The 17,688-nt window shown below is 38.2% G+C and overlaps 1 protein-coding gene across 2 annotated transcripts in view; it reads right to left on the bottom strand.

The window, feature by feature from the left end:
- Positions 1-17,688, bottom strand: part of LOC121917324 (myomesin-1-like) — a 96,930-nt gene that overhangs the window by 58,004 nt on the left and 21,238 nt on the right. For both annotated transcript variants that reach the window (XM_042443210.1, XM_042443209.1), the window contains exons 4-6: positions 13,424-13,637; positions 11,715-11,872; positions 4,391-4,483 (exon numbers count right to left, since the gene is read on the bottom strand). In XM_042443210.1, coding sequence (XP_042299144.1) covers positions 4,391-4,483; positions 11,715-11,872; positions 13,424-13,637 — 465 coding nt within the window. The remainder of the gene's footprint in view (positions 1-4,390; positions 4,484-11,714; positions 11,873-13,423; positions 13,638-17,688) is intronic.

Below are 17,688 nucleotides of genomic sequence, written 5' to 3'. Positions count from 1 at the left end.
AGAACACTACTGGTGCAAGGTCCCTTTTACTGCTAACTGCCATGGAGTGGATTTTAACACAATACGAGGGGACCTAGATTATTTTGCAGGCAATGCAGGAGAATACAATACAACCCAGCTGCTTTAACCTTCTCCATTCTGTGAAGAAAAGGGTGATAACTGAGGAAGCAACAATTTTACCATTCATTTTGTTTAAAATATACAGAATTAAATTATTAAATATTCACATCCAAATCACAATTCTATATCAAATGACCCTGGAAAAAATTGGGCTTCCTAATATTAATTTACTCTCTCTAATAAAATTTGTCTCAACAAGCAGTTACGCAAAAGTCAGATAATTCCCATCACCAAAATACGTTTGAGAATAAGGAGATCTGAAGACAAAGTTTACATGTTTTATTGGCAACCTGCAATCTTTGTATCAGTTCTGCTACTTCATGCTACACAAAAACATTTTTTTAAAATCTCACTTGAGGCTTAGGAGAAACTCTGAGTTCATTCACAGAATCTGTAAGGTACTTTATTATTATTATTATTATTATTATTGATATAGTGCTGTAGATTTGCACAGCGCTGTACATAAAAACAATAAATATATAAAACTAAACCTGCCACATTTGTGTGCATGTGTACAAACATTCAGTTATTAATATATGATGAGTGGGAATTTTTCCTCAGAGTAAGGAAGTTGCATCTTCATGACAACCTACACATAACATTTTGTTATTGGGAAAACACAATTCTTCTTCATTTCATCTAGGGCCTGCCTATGTGACATGAGTGGTGATGGGCAGCTTGTTCTTCTAATGCCTATGTTAATTTTAAAGAATATTTTTAAAGTCTAAACTATGTAATATTACTTTCTTCTCCACTTGCTTTATCATTTAGAGGGTATAACCCTATGAAACAAAACAAAATAACAAAAATAATGTAGTCACAAAGTAAACTTTTCCTTAAATATGTATAGGACTATTTAACTAACTTTTCCTTAAATAGGAGCTACTCTGAGGAAAAATAGGATACTCTTTTTGGTGTTTCACACCTTATACCACCCCTTTGAATTTTAAGTCTGTTGTACTCCCTGCAAGCAGTGGCATGATGCTTTGAAAGGACACTGCTCCACTACAGCCATGCTACTCAGCAGTAGAAGTAATAATTTCCTTTACACAGGAAATGTATTACATTCTCGTATTCGTAAACTACCCTTACCTTATTTCCATAAGAACAAAAAAAGAAAAAGAAAAGAAGCCAAAGGTATGTCCAACTGAATGTGTAAAACCAAAAACATCTGAGGAGATCCCATGGTTGCCATGGTCTCCTAAACCAATCATAATGGGAAGTCCTCAACATTCATGCTGTTCTCCTCCAGAACAAACAGCAAGGTCACCATATTCAGATTTGTTTGGGACTTCTGGGCAGTGAAGTGGGTAATATACCAAGAGAATCCCTGTCCTGACACAACACCCAGTTTTAGAAATACACATTCAAAAGCTGGTGAAAACAGGATGCAAAACCTCATTAGGGTGATGTTACCCAACTGACCATAATTATTTGTATCATTCCTCAGTTTAAGCTTGCTGGTGTACAGAAAATCCTGGTGGACACAAATGAGCTAATAACCCCTTCATATGGCCAGGTCTTTAGGATGCATGGTACATGCCAGGATGACATGTTTATCCCTAATCTAATCCTGGGAGACAGATCTTTTCTCATTTCCTCAACGAAAATTTCAAGCCCACAGGTCTATCATACAACATATTGGGATGACCGAGAGATTGCCCATAAAGCAGGATAACGAACTATACAGTCAGATTGCTTTTTCTTCTGTCACCTCACCAGATCTCTACCACATTTACCTCCATACCCATTCTACCAGTGACCACACCTGGCTCTCAAAGACACATACTCTCATCTTTCCTTTTTCAGAACCAAAAGAACTTTCATGGCTGTAGTAGGCAAGGGAAGAAAGTCCCATTGCACTGAAGTTGCAGCAGCAATATAACATTTGATTTAGGCCTAAATGTGTGTATTTGTGTACCTTCAATCAACTGTCAATTTATTATGACCCCATGAATTTAATAGGATTTTCTTACGTAACGAATTTTTAATTTTTAACGGTTTAACATTGTCTTCCTTTGAAATATATCCTACAGCACCTGGTATTCCTTGGTGGCCCCCAATGAAGTACCAGCCAGGCCTGACTCTTCTTAGTTTCCAAAATTAGATGGGATCTGGTACCTTCAGGGAATTTAGACCTCATTATAACTAAGAAATAATAAATAAAACAGCAGAGAGAGCATGTGAACCTAAAACACCATCCAGAGTTTTTTTATACCACAAAACCATGGTTTGGCATTAAGGCAAACCACTATGAAGGTGAATGTTTCACTGATCTTTTGAATTAATATGGCTGTTCTTAAAATGCAGCATAACGTCAAATAGGGTTAGATGTAATAATAAGCTGTTATTATTTTGTGTTGCCCATCACTGATGTAAGTATTATGAGTTGTATCACTACCTAACTACAAAAATTTGAAGGGCTTACATTTTTTTCTACAACAATTACATCTCTTTTTTAGATGTTCTTATTTTGGTAGTAGAAGGAGGGAAAAGATAACAAAATCTCAGTAATGCCGGAAAATGCAGGAAAATAACATTTACACATGATAACAAAGTATAACAAAGTTATACGACTCTACATCAGTATATGTATCTGAGATTGCATTTTAACAGAGGTGTGCAAAAATGTGAATTTAAGGAACTCAGAAATATGAAAATAAAAGGGTTTCTAGAACTATGGGCTACCTACCACACAAAATCAACCATCTCACTACTGAACTACATCATAAAGAGAACAAACCCTTTTTAGATAATATTTTGTATTTTCTGCCAAGGGTTCAAAGACCAGAACTAGATATCTGAAAGCTACCTTTCTGCCTTTGTTGGCATTACTAGTTTGCTGTCAAACTCAGAAGTATGGGTGATTTAAATGTATTGTGATTTAGCTGGCATCTTTTACTCTGGTATCAAATTAATCAAGTAAACCTGTAGTATTCTTACTTTCACCGAGTAAAGCTTTTGTATCCTAAGTATCCTATGCATATTTCCTGGGAATAACTCAATTTGATTGGATTTAAATTGGTATTCTGGAAGTGGGATCCTTTTGATCTCCCAGATATTCTGGTTTACAACTCCCATTGGTCATGCTGGTGCATCTTCTGGGATATGAAGTACATAACACCTGAAGTTTTAAAGTTTCCCCATCCTTGCTATACACCCTAGGCTCACATAATGTAAACTGTTGCAGTTCCTAAATCCTATAGAGTACTTTTTACTAGCTTTTCATTACAGCACCATCTTTTTTATGGAAACATTATAGAATAACACGTGTATATTAACTCTTTGATCATATTACACAATAATCACACCTTTTAATGGACTCAAATAAATATCATTTTAGTAGCTCTGAAAAATTATTATTGTCCCAGTAGGTAAAAGAGAACTGAATCCAGATCTTCCTCCCACATTTTCCAGGGTTACATCCCATAAACATATACACGTTTTGTTCTTCTAGCAACAGCATCCCAGAATATGTAGCTTGAGCAGGATTGGCAGTTTTCTTTGTGGCCCCTGTAGTCATGGGAAATCAGAATATGTGAAAGTCCCTAGACCAAGAGGGACATGCACGTGGCAACTGTTCCAGTAAGACACGATCATAACATTCTTTACAAAATCAATACTACAGAATAATAAGAGAGCTGGTCTGAGGGTGAGAAATATCTGTGATTCAGGTGGCTTTGAAGGCTCAAATCTTAGGCAGACCTACATTCTTATATCAAAATTACATGACACATATAAAAATTAAAACATTTCTGAAAACTGGTATTAACAACCACTATGGAGCTGTATAAATGCAAGGTCACACAAATATTAACGAAAGGACCCCCTTTCCATAGCCAGACTCATTAAGACGAGAGGGGTAAAGAAATTGGAAATTGGCCATTTTTCTCCATAAGCCTAAAACTCAGAGCTTCAGTTAGGTTTAAACTACAGGAAAACACATGCCTCGATATTATATAGACAACAATGCCAGGTGAATTAATCATTATTATAATAGAAATAGACTGAGCCCATTACATCTAGCCCAAGGGGACAACCATTAATTGAAGCCTCAATACAACTATAACCTATGCAATTTGATTCAATTTCCGAGAAAGATTAAAAACCAGAATGGATTCGCTCACAACAGATTCATCCATTTGACATAGGTAGCTTTATACCACCACCTTCAGAGAAGCACACACATGCACACATATATAATGAAAATTACTATATAATTCTAAATTACTACAGAAAATATTACTTAAGTTAAATGCTATTCTCTTACTTGTTAATTTCCAAAGAATGCATCCCATAGCGACCTTCAATGACATACTTGCCAGGATGAGCATGGACATTGATGGGAACATTGTTTTTATACCTATGAAACAAAGCAAATGAATAATCATGAAAAAAGTAATATACAAATTAATAAATCCCAATAAAATTGCATCACATTCTTGTGGCATCAGCTATCAGTTGTTCAACTGAGAATGGAAAGTTAAGTGATTAAATCCAGCCACCTGCTTCACATTCTGAACAGCTGATTGGGAGTATTTAAAGCATCTAACTAGTAATACACATGAGAAGAAAAATTGGGAAGGGGGAGACTGCATACACAGCAGACATTTATTCATATAAATATCTGGTTAGAGATAGACTCAAGTCAGATGAGTGAAGCAATGGATTGAATCCAGATTTGGTTGTATTTAGGTATGATTTAGGTTAGTCATTACTAACAGCATTAAGAATCCAGAAAAACTTCCATCAGTGGAACTGGGAGGGAAATTATTCAATTTCCTACACCAGAGGCTACAACCTCAAAATCTGCACCATAGGGCTAGAGAACACTGCAGATCAGATTATCAGATGATACGGATGATTTCAGAATGGGAAGGAGGTGAGGAGAGAAAGTCCTTTTGTGCTAATGGATGACTGCTGCTACCATGTTGAATGCCAGCCATGACCCCTATTTATTTCAGTGGATTTGCCCATAATGCATCTAGCCGAATCAGTATAGTGAAACCTTAATTTCTTATATTATCTTGATGTCAGTCACGGATGCATTCAATTTGACATCTTCTAAATTTGGCTACTTCTTTTCAGCTACTTCTATTCCTCCACCCCCACTCCTTTGGTATTCAGCATGCAAATTGAGAATTCATCTAGACAGGTTGGAGGTGTCAGCTATCACCTGATGAAGCTATCACAATTCTTGAATGTCCAGATGGCTGCTGAGTTAACCATCTGGGTGGTTGGCTAGCGTCATCTTATTCTGGATAAGGAGAATCTAGCCTTTATTTATTATTATTATTATTATTATTATTATTAACCTTTATTTATGAAGCGCTGTAAATTTACACAGCGCTGTACATGCAATCCTTTTAGTTAGACGGTTCCCTGCCCTCAGGCTTACAATCTAAAAAGACATGACACAGAAGGAGAAGGGAGTGGTGACGGGAAAGGGTAAGAGGTCCAGCAGTTCCTCTCTACCTCCGAGGCCTGGACCAAGGCAGATGGACTGAAGGGAGGGCTTGGCTTCAAAATGGAAGGTTAATCATTATCCAGGGAAAATACATACTCACAAGTAGGATAATGCATATACAGTACATAGCAATACAGGAAATGGATCGATAAACAGCCAACAACAGAACATCAGATAGTAAGCGACAATTATGCGATGCCTGGGAAGGCTTCTCTGAATAGGATGGTTTTCAACTCCGTTTTGAAGCTGGTTAATGAAGTGATGGCTCTTGCTTGTGGGGGAAGAAGGTTCCAGGAGTGAGGGGCAGCAAGTGAAAAGGGGCGAATCCGGGCTGGGGCAGAGGAAATCCTGGGCTGGGACAGGAACCCTTGACTACCAGAACGGAGGGCCCTGGTGGGAAGGTGAGGAGAAAGAAGGTCTGATAAGTAAGGAGGGGCCAGTCCATGGAGGGCTTTGAATGTCGACAGCAGGAGCTTATACTGAATGCGGAAAGGGAGAGGGAGCCAGTGAAGGGATGCCAACACAGGAGAGATGTGGTCAGAGCGGTGGGTGGAAGTGATAATGTGTGCAGCTGAATGCTGGATAGAGATTAAAGGACGGAGGTGAGAAAAAGGAAGCCCAGCCAGGAGGACATTACAGTAATCCAGTCGTGAGATCACTAGGGCATGGACCAGGATCTTGGCAGTAGAGGCGGAGAGATATGGTTGGATTTTGGCAATATTGTACAAAAAGAATCTACAAGCCTTGACTGTGGTCTGGATCTGAGGGATACACGACAGAGAAGAGTCAAAGATAAAGCCAAGACTGCGGGCTTGCTGGACTGGTTGAATGGAAATGTTGTCCACAGAGACAGAAAAGGAGTGTTGAAGTTTGGGCTTAGGAGGAAAGACAAGAAGCTCCGTCTTGGACATGTTGAGCTTCAAACGCCGATGGCGCATCCACTGTGAGACAGCTGTAAGGCAAGATGAGACTTGCTGTTCAAGCCTTGGAGAAAGGTCAGGGGCAGAAAGATACAGCTGGGTGTCATCGGCATACAGATGGTAGGAAAAACCAAAAGAGCTGATGAGTTTTCCTAAGGACAGTGTGTAGAGAGAAAACAGAAGGGGACCCAGAACAGAGCCCTGGGGAACTCCAACAGATAAGGGAACAGGAGAAGAAGTCAGACCCCCTGCAACTACTGCAAAAGATCTGCCAGACAAGTAAGATCTAAACCAGTTGAGAACAGAGTCTGAGAACCCAAGGTCAGAGAGTATGTCAATTAGGAGACAGTGATCAACAGTGTCAAAGGCTGCAGACAAATCGAGAAGAATGAGAACAGAGTAAAGGCCATTAGCCTTGGCCTGTAAAAGGTCATTCGAGATCTTAGTGAGAGCTGTCTCTGTAGAATGCCTTGGGCGGAAACCAGACTGAAAGGGATCGAGAATGGAGTTGGCTTCAAGAAACTTGAGTGCCTTTGTCACTCATGACCTGATAATGACCAGGATGAACCTGTCTCTGAAAAAAGCTCTCTGTGGACCTGCCTTTTTAACAATGGAAACTACGACTGCAAAACTATAAATCCCACAATTCCTTAGGATGGAGCCATGATGTTAAGCTGCATTATTTCTACATCTATAGTCCAATACTCAAAGCACGACACTACCCTGACTCTCATTTACTCTCTCTCATTTGAAACTGCCCATTTACTTAACAACCTTCTGCTTTGTTTCTCCTCATCATTTAAGGTATAGTAGGCGATTACACAAGACAGGACCTACTCAGTAATGGCACCTAGATAATGGGAAATTTTTCCCCAGGAGGACTGATCTGACTTCCTTAATTATGTTAAGCAGCATTAAACTCTCTCCTTTTGTTCAGACTTTGGAGAAACTGGTCAGCTGATATTTTTTCTCATTAACGTTTATGGCCCGCAGATACTGCTGTTATGCTACAATTAGGCTAGTTTTCATTTAACATATTTTACAGTATTTTGATTTATTTCAGTTATAGATCATATGATGGAGATACAGACATCTATACATGTGAAATAAATTTTGAATATTGCACACAACAGATCCATTTTCTTACTTTTGATATACTGATTTTTCCTGCAACAAGAAATAGTGACAGCTGAAATTGTTACATTAAAGCATGTCATTTTTCCATTTGATAAAAAACAAAACAAAAAAAGAGAATGAAAAAGAAGTAATGTATTAGTGGCACAATCCATTTTGATAAACAATGAAGTGACACCATGTGGACTGTATCCAAATGTATTTTTTGCTCTTCCAGAACAAGTCATAACTAACATTGCTTCTTATATATCAGTCTTCAGCATCTGTTTTGAAGAATGAAAAGCAGCATACCCACACAAAGGTGCATGTGTTAAAAAATAAACGGTGCTAAACTGAATTCCAAAGCCAAGAGTTGGAGCTGTTAGCAGATTCTGTACTATTTAGCATTTGCACTGAATTAACAGTTACAGTATGGGCATAAAACAGCGAAGGAGGTGAGGAGAAAAAAAGCACTTCACTTTTTAAACAGCAATTTTGGATCTTCCACATGCTGATGTGTGCCCTCTTCCTTGGAGGGAGCAAGGAACAGTTCAGAGACAGTAACACTGAGACTACCCTCCTCATCTTTTCCCTCTGCATCATATAGTGAAGTATATCCATGGTCTATTTAATAAAGCTTGTAGGGACGCCATGATGAACCCAGTGAAGCATGCTTGCATGAGACCAACCTCTGAGCTGCCTATGGCCCCTAGCCATATTTGTCAAGCCCCTCAAGCACCCAGGTGAGGAAAATGAATATTTGGATTTAACATACAAATAAATATATGTTCATATATAGATATGTGTGTGTGTGTGGGGGGGGTATATATGAAGCAAGTAGAAATAAAATTAAGAGTTTAGGCTTTAGATAGGCCCCATATAAAAGACAGGAATGGTTTTTAAAATACACACCACATACACATATCCGCTATAAAGAGTGTTTGGACCTCAGGCCCCAGATAAGAAGATGGTTACCTTTTAAATTCTTCAACCCTTGCAAAACATCTTTTAATAATGTGCCAAGAATACAGACTCAATGTTTTTTGGTTTTTTTAGTTTAAGATAAAGGAATAGCTAGCACTGAAGTTGTAACAATTTGGGGTGTACAAGCTTCAAAGCAACACACATTCTTTTCAGCTGACAGACAAGGCCAACAAGATAAATAAAGAGGTGGGAGTTTTGGAGGACAAATCACAAGCTTAGGCTATAGTTAACTGCAATAGATTTCACTTTTTCTAAAAGGTAAACTAGAGTTCAAGAGATTTTCTCTTCTGAGCATGCCTAATGAGGTTTATGAATATTAGTAACATACCCATGAATCTATAATAACTAATTTAAATGGACATGCATTGTATGAAGTAGTATGAAGAAGGTGTGGAAAATACATATGTAATGGGAGTTTCTAAAAGTTTGTATATCAGCTTATGAAAACTGAGATAAACTGCAACAGAAAATGCCTTATAAATATTGTGTAAAACTTGGGACAGATAAGACTACTTGCCTGAGACACCCCTTTTTGCAAGACTGTAGCTAATAAATTGGAAATGTGCTGCTTCATTTGTTTTGTCCTGATTAATTTGATTAGGTACTTTGGTACTTAGAAATCTATACTATACCTCACACCATGACACCAGGGACCCCTTCAATTCCTTTATGCTAATTTTGCAGATTATTTTAACTCCCCAAATCACTCCAAACACCCAAGAATTACCTGTAATTGCAGCAATTTGTTTGTCTTAACCCCCATCTTTCCAAACCCTGAAATGATAGCCAAAAATTGCTCCCAAAGAACTGATGTGATGTCACTTTTGGCTTTTTAAAAAAACTCCCCGACTTTAAAAAAGTGCTGGCTGAGTGAGTCTTCAACCCGAGGTGCATCTGGGCAGTGGCATCCCGGCTAGATAGGCACCGATTTAGGTATGATAACATCCGGGGACATCCTGAATCCTGAATTCAAGCCGGAAGAGGTAAGATGGCTTACTTGTTAATGGCATAAGCTTCCTAGATTTCAGTATTTAGTGCTGACTGAAACAAATTCTCTGCTATTTTGCTTTGAAGAGGATGTTTTGACTTATCACACACACTTTTGTTGCCGTTCTGGGCATGGGCAGGGGACACGCATGGCCAAGTGAAAATGGAGTTTATCACATGCTAAACTCTTGGTAAAAAAGCAGCTCCTTTTTGGTCCTCTACAGACTGGCCTAAAAGGCTGGTCTGGGGGCGGAGTTGGGGCATCGTGTCCAGATGATGCACACCCCGACTCCACCCCTGGGCACCATGATGCTGCGTGCCGCTCCACATGGTGCATGGCATCATGGTGCTTCTGGCACTGCATCCATATGACGCAGCACTGAAGGAGAGCCATATAGCTGCTCTGCCACAGCTATGGCGCCCTTTGCGCGGCGCAAAAAGGCACCACTTTTTTTCAGCTTCTTTTCGTGCCCTGCAAAAGCTAGATTGGGACTGCAGTGTGCGGTTGCTGCAGCCCCAATCCGGCACACAAAGGAGCAGCTGCAGGCCGTCTCTTAGGGGCAGTCTGTAGAGCTCCTTTGCACCCTCAAAAAGGCAGCATAGCCACAGCGGCCTGGCTATATGGTGCTCGTTTGGCATTGCATCATGTGGCACCATGATGCCACACGCCATGTGGAGCGGTGCATGGCATCATGGCACCCTGGGGGTGGAGTCGGGGCATGTGTCATCTGGACGTGACACCCTAACTCTGCCCCAAGTCTGGCCTTCCAGGCTGGTGCGAACAAGGTCTATGTTATCTCTAATACTCTTTATTCCTTTGCCTCTTTGTGTTAAGGTTCAGAAGGAAAGCAATTATTTGGTCTAAATCTAAGGAACCTGTTAAATTAACACAGGCGTAAATTCCACTTATTCAGTAGTCTACTCTAGGATTTAGGCCTTTGTGACCAGAAATAAAAAGTCCCAGAAATAAAAGACCATTTAATCTGATATGCAAAAGTCCAGGAGGGGCAAGTCATTTGCTAATCTGGGACTGTAAGGCTCTCACTATAATGATGTGCTAACACTTTGTGCATATGTTCATGGTGTCAAATAACTTAGAGCTTCTATATCTCCACTCCCCCCCCCCCCCGTGATATTTAGTGATGCTAATAAAGGATTAATTTCACAATATAATACAATAATTTATTTGAAAGAGCCCACAGAAGCTTTTGCATTTACAGTATTTATCACTTCTCCATGCTCACACAAGTGCTGTTTCATTGGAGCATGTGAATGACACTTGCTTAACAAGGGATGAATGAAGGCTGTCAGATCAGGTCCATTGTATTTCATATCCCAGAGCAAAACACCTGTTCAGAGCCCAACCTTCATTCTTTCCAATGGTATCTAACTGCATACAGTGTAAATTTATGCCTGTTTAGTTGAAAGTAAGGCTCAGTAAGTGCAATGTTCCCAAGAAAACATGCTTAGAATTGCTGGCTAAATAGCCAATAGAATCCCAATGTTCAGTAAATTATTATATTTGGAATCTCTGCTTATGTCTTTCTACATTTATATAGCATTTATATTTGATTTAATTTAATGTAACATCAGTTTGCACATGTAAAGCATGTAATTTATATACCTTTCTCCATTAAGACACATTAGGAAGGCATTTTGATTCCTTTTTAGATTTTATGTTGCAAGTTATCCTTGAATTTTTTTAAAATGTGTATACGCAAAGAGATGGAAGATGACTCCATATGTATACTGCAACTCCCATACTTGGATTGTATTGAATACCATTGTCTTTTCCACATGAATTTACAGACCCTTCAAAGAATATATATATATATATATTCAAGCCCTTTTCACAATGTAGCAAGAATAAAAACCAGATGCAGATTATCACATATGTGCTTGTCCTGAAATTCAAAATGACAAATAAAATAAACATGTTTAGCAGTGTGAATGGTTTCATACACAAACAAAGATAATGATTAACAGACAGAATAACTTTTCTGGGCATCAATTTGATTATCTCTTTCAGTAAAATATACAACTAGCTTCATTTTTATTTTCCCTATTTTAAAATGCACATATATAATCAACAATTTATAATGTTGAGAAAGAAGTGGGCCTACCATGTAAGACGAGGTTCTGGCCAGCCAGTCACAGTGCAGTGAAATTTGACATTCTGTTTTTCCCAAATAGTGTGTGAACGAGGCTTAATAATAAATTCTGGAGCATGTAGCAGGCTATCTTCATTCAGTTTTCTGTGAAATTCCTCTGTCTCTCTTAACTGGAAGGCAAGGATTTACTCTTAAAATTTATCATCTAGACACACTGTAGTTTCATGATAGAGAAGATAGATTCTTTTGTCTAGGGCAATATATATTCACAATGACAAACATACACATGTGTAGGAATGCATTCTTTCATCAGTGCTTGTTTGGTCAATCTGTGTGAGATCAAAACATGTGGGGAGAGGGTATGACTCTGACATTGTCATGTCCTAGATTTTTTTTTACTTAAAAAAAAATCAAACAGTACTCTTATGTTCAAACACTGCAGATATTTGTATCCATCACATTTTAACTACTAAAAGTGAAGTGTTCATATGGAAGTAATTATGCAATCCAAGTGATCTCCCTGTTTGCCAGTCCCATACATTACCATAGCAATATAGGTACAGGACTACATGGAAGCAGAGGTTTGGGTAGGCAATAGTATGACAATTGAGATGCATCAATTTAGCCACATACAAAAAAGGGGGGGGGGGGGGGGGGTTAAATCAAAGTGTTCTGGTCATTTTTATGTCACATGATAAACACTGCTTAAAATGGGATGCAGTAGAATTTCATCCCATTCCTCTTCAGAGTGCATAAAAGCAAGCTACTTAAAAAGATCTAATTTGAAACAAAATTACTGTATATATTTGTCTATGAGTTGACTTCAGTCGAGGGCAGGTTTTGGGGTCAAAATTATGGATTTTGATATGACCTGTGGATAAATTGAGGGTAGACCTTAGGGACATGTGTTTAGGCGTATATAACAAAGGATCTAAAGGATGAAGTAAAGTAAAACAATGCCAAATAAATTACAAAATTCCAGCAGGTTACAACTGTTTGTGCTCACATTAATGGCTGGATGGAGGAAAGGGGTATCATATTTACATTGAGCGGTGGATAAGTTGACTCAGGTTTTTTGGGTTAATTTTTTTGACTAACATTTCTAGACTTATGCATGAGTATATACAATATGCTGTTTTTATTTTTCTCCCACTCCAGCCTTGAGCCTGGACTTAATTGTGACAAAGAATGACAGAGATTCATCCATTCATTTGATGAAGTCTGTTCTAGGGCACAAAATGTATTCCTTCAGAACAGTGTGCTAATTTTTTTAATGCCACAGGGCTCACTCATTGTTTTATGACAATGAATATAGCCAGTGTATACAAAATGACAGATATACATAATGATAAAGAAAAGAACTGTTTGTGGTATGTTTCAATGTAAGTGTTCGTATGATGAATGCTGAGATTTTAACATTCCTTGGAGTCCTCTAAATCTGTTAAATTACAGTATTTCCTACAGAAATCATTCTGTTATATATTTAAATATCAGAATTTAAGGAACTATGGTCATAATCTAGCTCTAGCCATACAGAAGCACTTTTCTGTCCTACTGATCTCAGCAAACAAATTAAGAACATGCTTCATTTTTGCTGCCTCTGAAATCATAAAAGTGCTTAAGTACAGAAGCATCATGTCCCGTTGTTGGCAGTACTTTTACCCCTCTTTCCCTCCCAAAAAAGAGCCATCATCACTACATAGATGAACGTGATTTAATACCGTTTTCTTTAGAGACATTCGTTCAGCTGTCTCTCGGATTGCTATTTTTCTTGACTTCTTCTCATGTGTTTCTTCTTCTACAGAAGATGACTTTTCCTTATGGACTGAAGTAATTCCTTCTCCAGTTGCCATAAGGTTCCTTCTGGCAACATATGCAGCACTTTCCTTAATTCTTTCTTCTTCAGTGTCTGTAATCCCACTAACATAGGTTTGTCTGCAACCATAAGAATAAAAAAATAATAATCACACATTGGATAGATACTTTTGTAACATAAAAACATGTTAAATCACTTACTATTTAACGTTAGTTTAAATTTCAGATATACAACCCCTTAATGTCATTTTAATCTGAAACAGAGAAAGGCAAATACAGGAAAGCAACAGGAGGTCTTCAACTAATCAAAGTTGTGCACTGGTTGGATCCTAATTTAGGTCTTTTTTACAGTGGAATTATGTAGTGCAATAGAGGTTTGATAGCAACAGCAAAGAGTGGGGCTTTTTGTATGAGGTTACTGCTGTTCCATCTTCCTCCTGTAATTCCAGGGTTATTTCTCAAAACAAAATTCCCTTTTCTTTTTCCTGGTACAAAACAAAATCTAATTTGTGTGCATCCTCATTAGGACTCTGGTAGTTCCAGATGGCTGTGTCCTTGCTATGTGGTGATGTGGCTCTGAAAGTAATGCCACACTTTATTTCCTGTTGGGAATATGGGAGTAAGTATGCCTATCATGGATGTGCCCTTAAGTTGTCTCTGACTTATGGCAACCCTATCCTAGGGTTTTCTTGGCAAGATTTATTCAGAGGTAGTTTACCATTGCCTTCTTCTTAGGCAGAGAGTGACTTGCCCACAATCACACAGTGAGGTTCCTATGGCTGAGCTGTTTGCAACCGGGATGCAGCTGCCTAGAGGAATCGGCAGCAAATTACGAGTGATAATACCTGCCTGCATCCTGCAACCTAACTGTATTGCGTTACGGAGCAGTCAGGTTATTTATCCATGCAATAATCTCCTTAGTCATAGCACTTTTGTTATAATTACAGTAGAGCAAGATACTGAACAACTATGTACAATTCTATATTAATTTCTACTATAGTACTGTATATCCGTTATCAGTATAATTCTTGGCATGAAAATTAAATAACATAGGACTTTATCACCAGACCTCTGTTCTTGCTGTGATCACATTAATGAAGGAAGAGGATATATACCAGTTTGAGAGTACTCCCTAACACATGTCTCTTGGTTAGCATGACCAGGGTCGGGGTGTTGCTGGTCCTGCACATTCTCTTCCACCTTTGTCCTTAACCCCGACTCTCTGCCCTATGCCCTACTCAGCATGACTTTCATGTGTGTGTTTTAATGCAATTCTGGAGTTGTGCTAATTGATTTAGCCAAAAAACAAAACAAAACAAAACAAAAATAGCTGTTCTGGAATAGTGAAGGAGAGGGGGACAGGGAATGGAGAAGACACTGGCACCATATGACCACACAATCCTGGAACTGCAACAAGATAATTTACAACACCTGTGAGCTAACACTATCCCTGAGTGATTGGGAGCTTATTGACAGGTTTTCCTCATCAATTGCAAGGCATAGGCTATCCATGATTGGAAGACAAGACAGCAATGAGTGGGAGGTATCATCACGTGATAGGCATTGCCAAAGGCGCTATTGTTGAACTTTTATGGTGATTTAAAAGCTGCATGTGATAAAGTCCTTAGTCATATTCATTGAGATCCCAGAGTCATATGATGTGCCTGAACCTATGAACTCCTCTAAACTAGGACCACCAATGAAGCTAAATAAACAACTGTGGTGGAAAATCACAGAGTTTTGTGTGATACACCTTTCATCTTGCTCACTGTGAAGCTACAGTAAAACAGGAAGGTTGTGATTAAAGACCCTGGCATCTGCTGATAAGAAGAAAATGGAAGAATAACATAGAAAGACCCTCATCAGGAAAAAAATGTCTCTGCTAAGTAATTTGTCAAATGTTTTGATAAAAGGAATATGTTGGTAATGGGAATAAAATATTCTTACTTGATAGACCCATGAATGGTGCAGCCATGAAAATGATATATATGTGACATAAATATTATTTTGTATAGTGACACAAAATGGCATTTTGTGGTGTGAGAAGATGCTTATAAGTTCAAAGAACATATAGTGAGAAGGAATCTGCTAACTGCAGAGCATACCTAAGTGTTGGGTACAGCAGGTGAGTTTCAAAGAAATTTGAATGGGACTGTACTAAGGTAAAAGGTAAATGCAATAGCTGGGGAAAATACCTTTGCTGAATCTACTGTAGTCCCACTATGATGATCCTACATCTGACTGAACTTCCCTTGTAATTTGATTCTAATTCTTCAGCTAAGGGATCTACTGATGTTTTAAAACTTAGGATCCAGAATTATTTCTGAATGTGGAATTTCTTAAAATGCAATTGTCACTTTCAAGTTAAATAAAAACATAATACGCACCAACTAGAGTCTTGAGTTTCAAGTCAAATGAAGAATATTTTTCAGCAAAGAAAATGTGAGGGTGAACATCATTACTGATCAAATCTGGATGTTTTCCAGGATACAAACACATTACTTCAGCTTATTTATGGGAATTCGAGACCAATACAGCCCAGCCTCCTTCCTAAAATGTCATGCTATTTTGACAAATGGTGGCAGCAGCCATATCTCTTATGCAACTACATAGCTTCTATCTCCCTAATGATTCTGGGATTACATTACAAAAATGATAACAAGCTCAGACTGGTTGAAACATTGTTAAATAAAGAAGAGGTGTAAAAAAATAAAAGATATTTGCCTATTAGTGAAACTCCACAGATGTGTCCATCAAAACACAGACGCTCTAGTGGGGCTGCTGCTTATTTGAGAAGATACTTTGTCACATATTCTATTCTGCTGCCTATGTATGAGATTACCTTTTTTGCTTGTTACTTCTGCAATATCAGCATTACCAATCCCATGCTTGTCAATGTACGACAAGTGTATTTTACGTCAGATCATTACTACTAGTATAATTATATATGTGCTATAACCAGTATTATCATATATGTATGATAACATAACCATCCAATGCAAAATTAATATCATACTAGTTATATATCTATTTCAGTTTTGACTAAAACTCCCTGTCCATGTAATCATCATGCAAATGATTTGATTTTGTACTCATTCTGCATCCTGTTCTGTATCTGATAGAGTCTGACTCATGTCCATGATGATTTCTATAGCATTGGTATCATGTATACAATACATGATAGCCAATGAGGCATAGTGGTGTGAGTGTTGGACTATGACTCTGGAGACCAGGGTTTGATTCCCAGCTACCCCATGAAACCCACTGGGTGACCTTGGGCAAGTCACATTCCTCAGCCTCTGGGGAAAGCAATGGAAAACCTCCTCTGAACACCAGAAGTAAAAAATGACTTGAAGTCACACAAACAACATACAATATACAAATATTTATCATCATGATTTTAATATATATAATCATAATCAAAGTATTAATTTCCTTAATACTTTGTTCATATTTATATTTTTATTGTGGAAAACAATGTTTAGCACTACAGTGCTACAGCACTTGAGTCCAATGGGATTTTGTCCCAAGCAAGTGTGCATATAGGACTGAAACATAAAAGGGGGTGATTTAGCTGAGTGAATTCAGTCAGACCATTCCTAATTTAGCTCTTCAACTTCATATAAGTCTGAACCCAACTCGGTCTGTTGGCTTGCAGCCAGGACAGTGAGCAGCAAATATTTCAGCTCTCTAGATAGCCTTTTGATGTGTGTGTTTTTTAAATAAAATACACCCTCTCTCTGGCAAATCAGCTGCCAGCAGAAAGATGCAAGCTGACTGTGTAGAAATAGTTGAGGCATGATTTATAAGTTGCACACTGCATGTATGTCTGGACTATTATCTTTCAGAGAATAAATAGCTGTGACATAGCCATTCTGACACAAAAGATGGATGTCATGCCAACACACTTGTAGAAACATATGACAATGGCTTGAATAAGCTTTTCAGCACTCTAAAAAATACTGACAGAGAATATTCATTATAGCAGAGTCTTCTCAAAGGGTCGGGGAGTTGCTTTTGCCCTTTCACTCCTTCATAACACACTGGTGCCAAAAATACAAGACTAGTGGAGTCTAAAGACAGTGGACTTATGCATATTTGACCATAAGGATATATGTGAACCAGTTGTTTCAACAATGTATATGCCCTAAGGATCAAAAGGATATTGACT

This window comes from Sceloporus undulatus, unplaced genomic scaffold, assembly GCF_019175285.1.
Source record: "Sceloporus undulatus isolate JIND9_A2432 ecotype Alabama unplaced genomic scaffold, SceUnd_v1.1 scaffold_15, whole genome shotgun sequence".
NCBI classification, from domain to species: domain Eukaryota; kingdom Metazoa; phylum Chordata; class Lepidosauria; order Squamata; family Phrynosomatidae; genus Sceloporus; species Sceloporus undulatus.
Note: the sequence above shows the minus strand (reverse complement) of the source record. Positions and strands in the feature narration are given on the sequence as shown.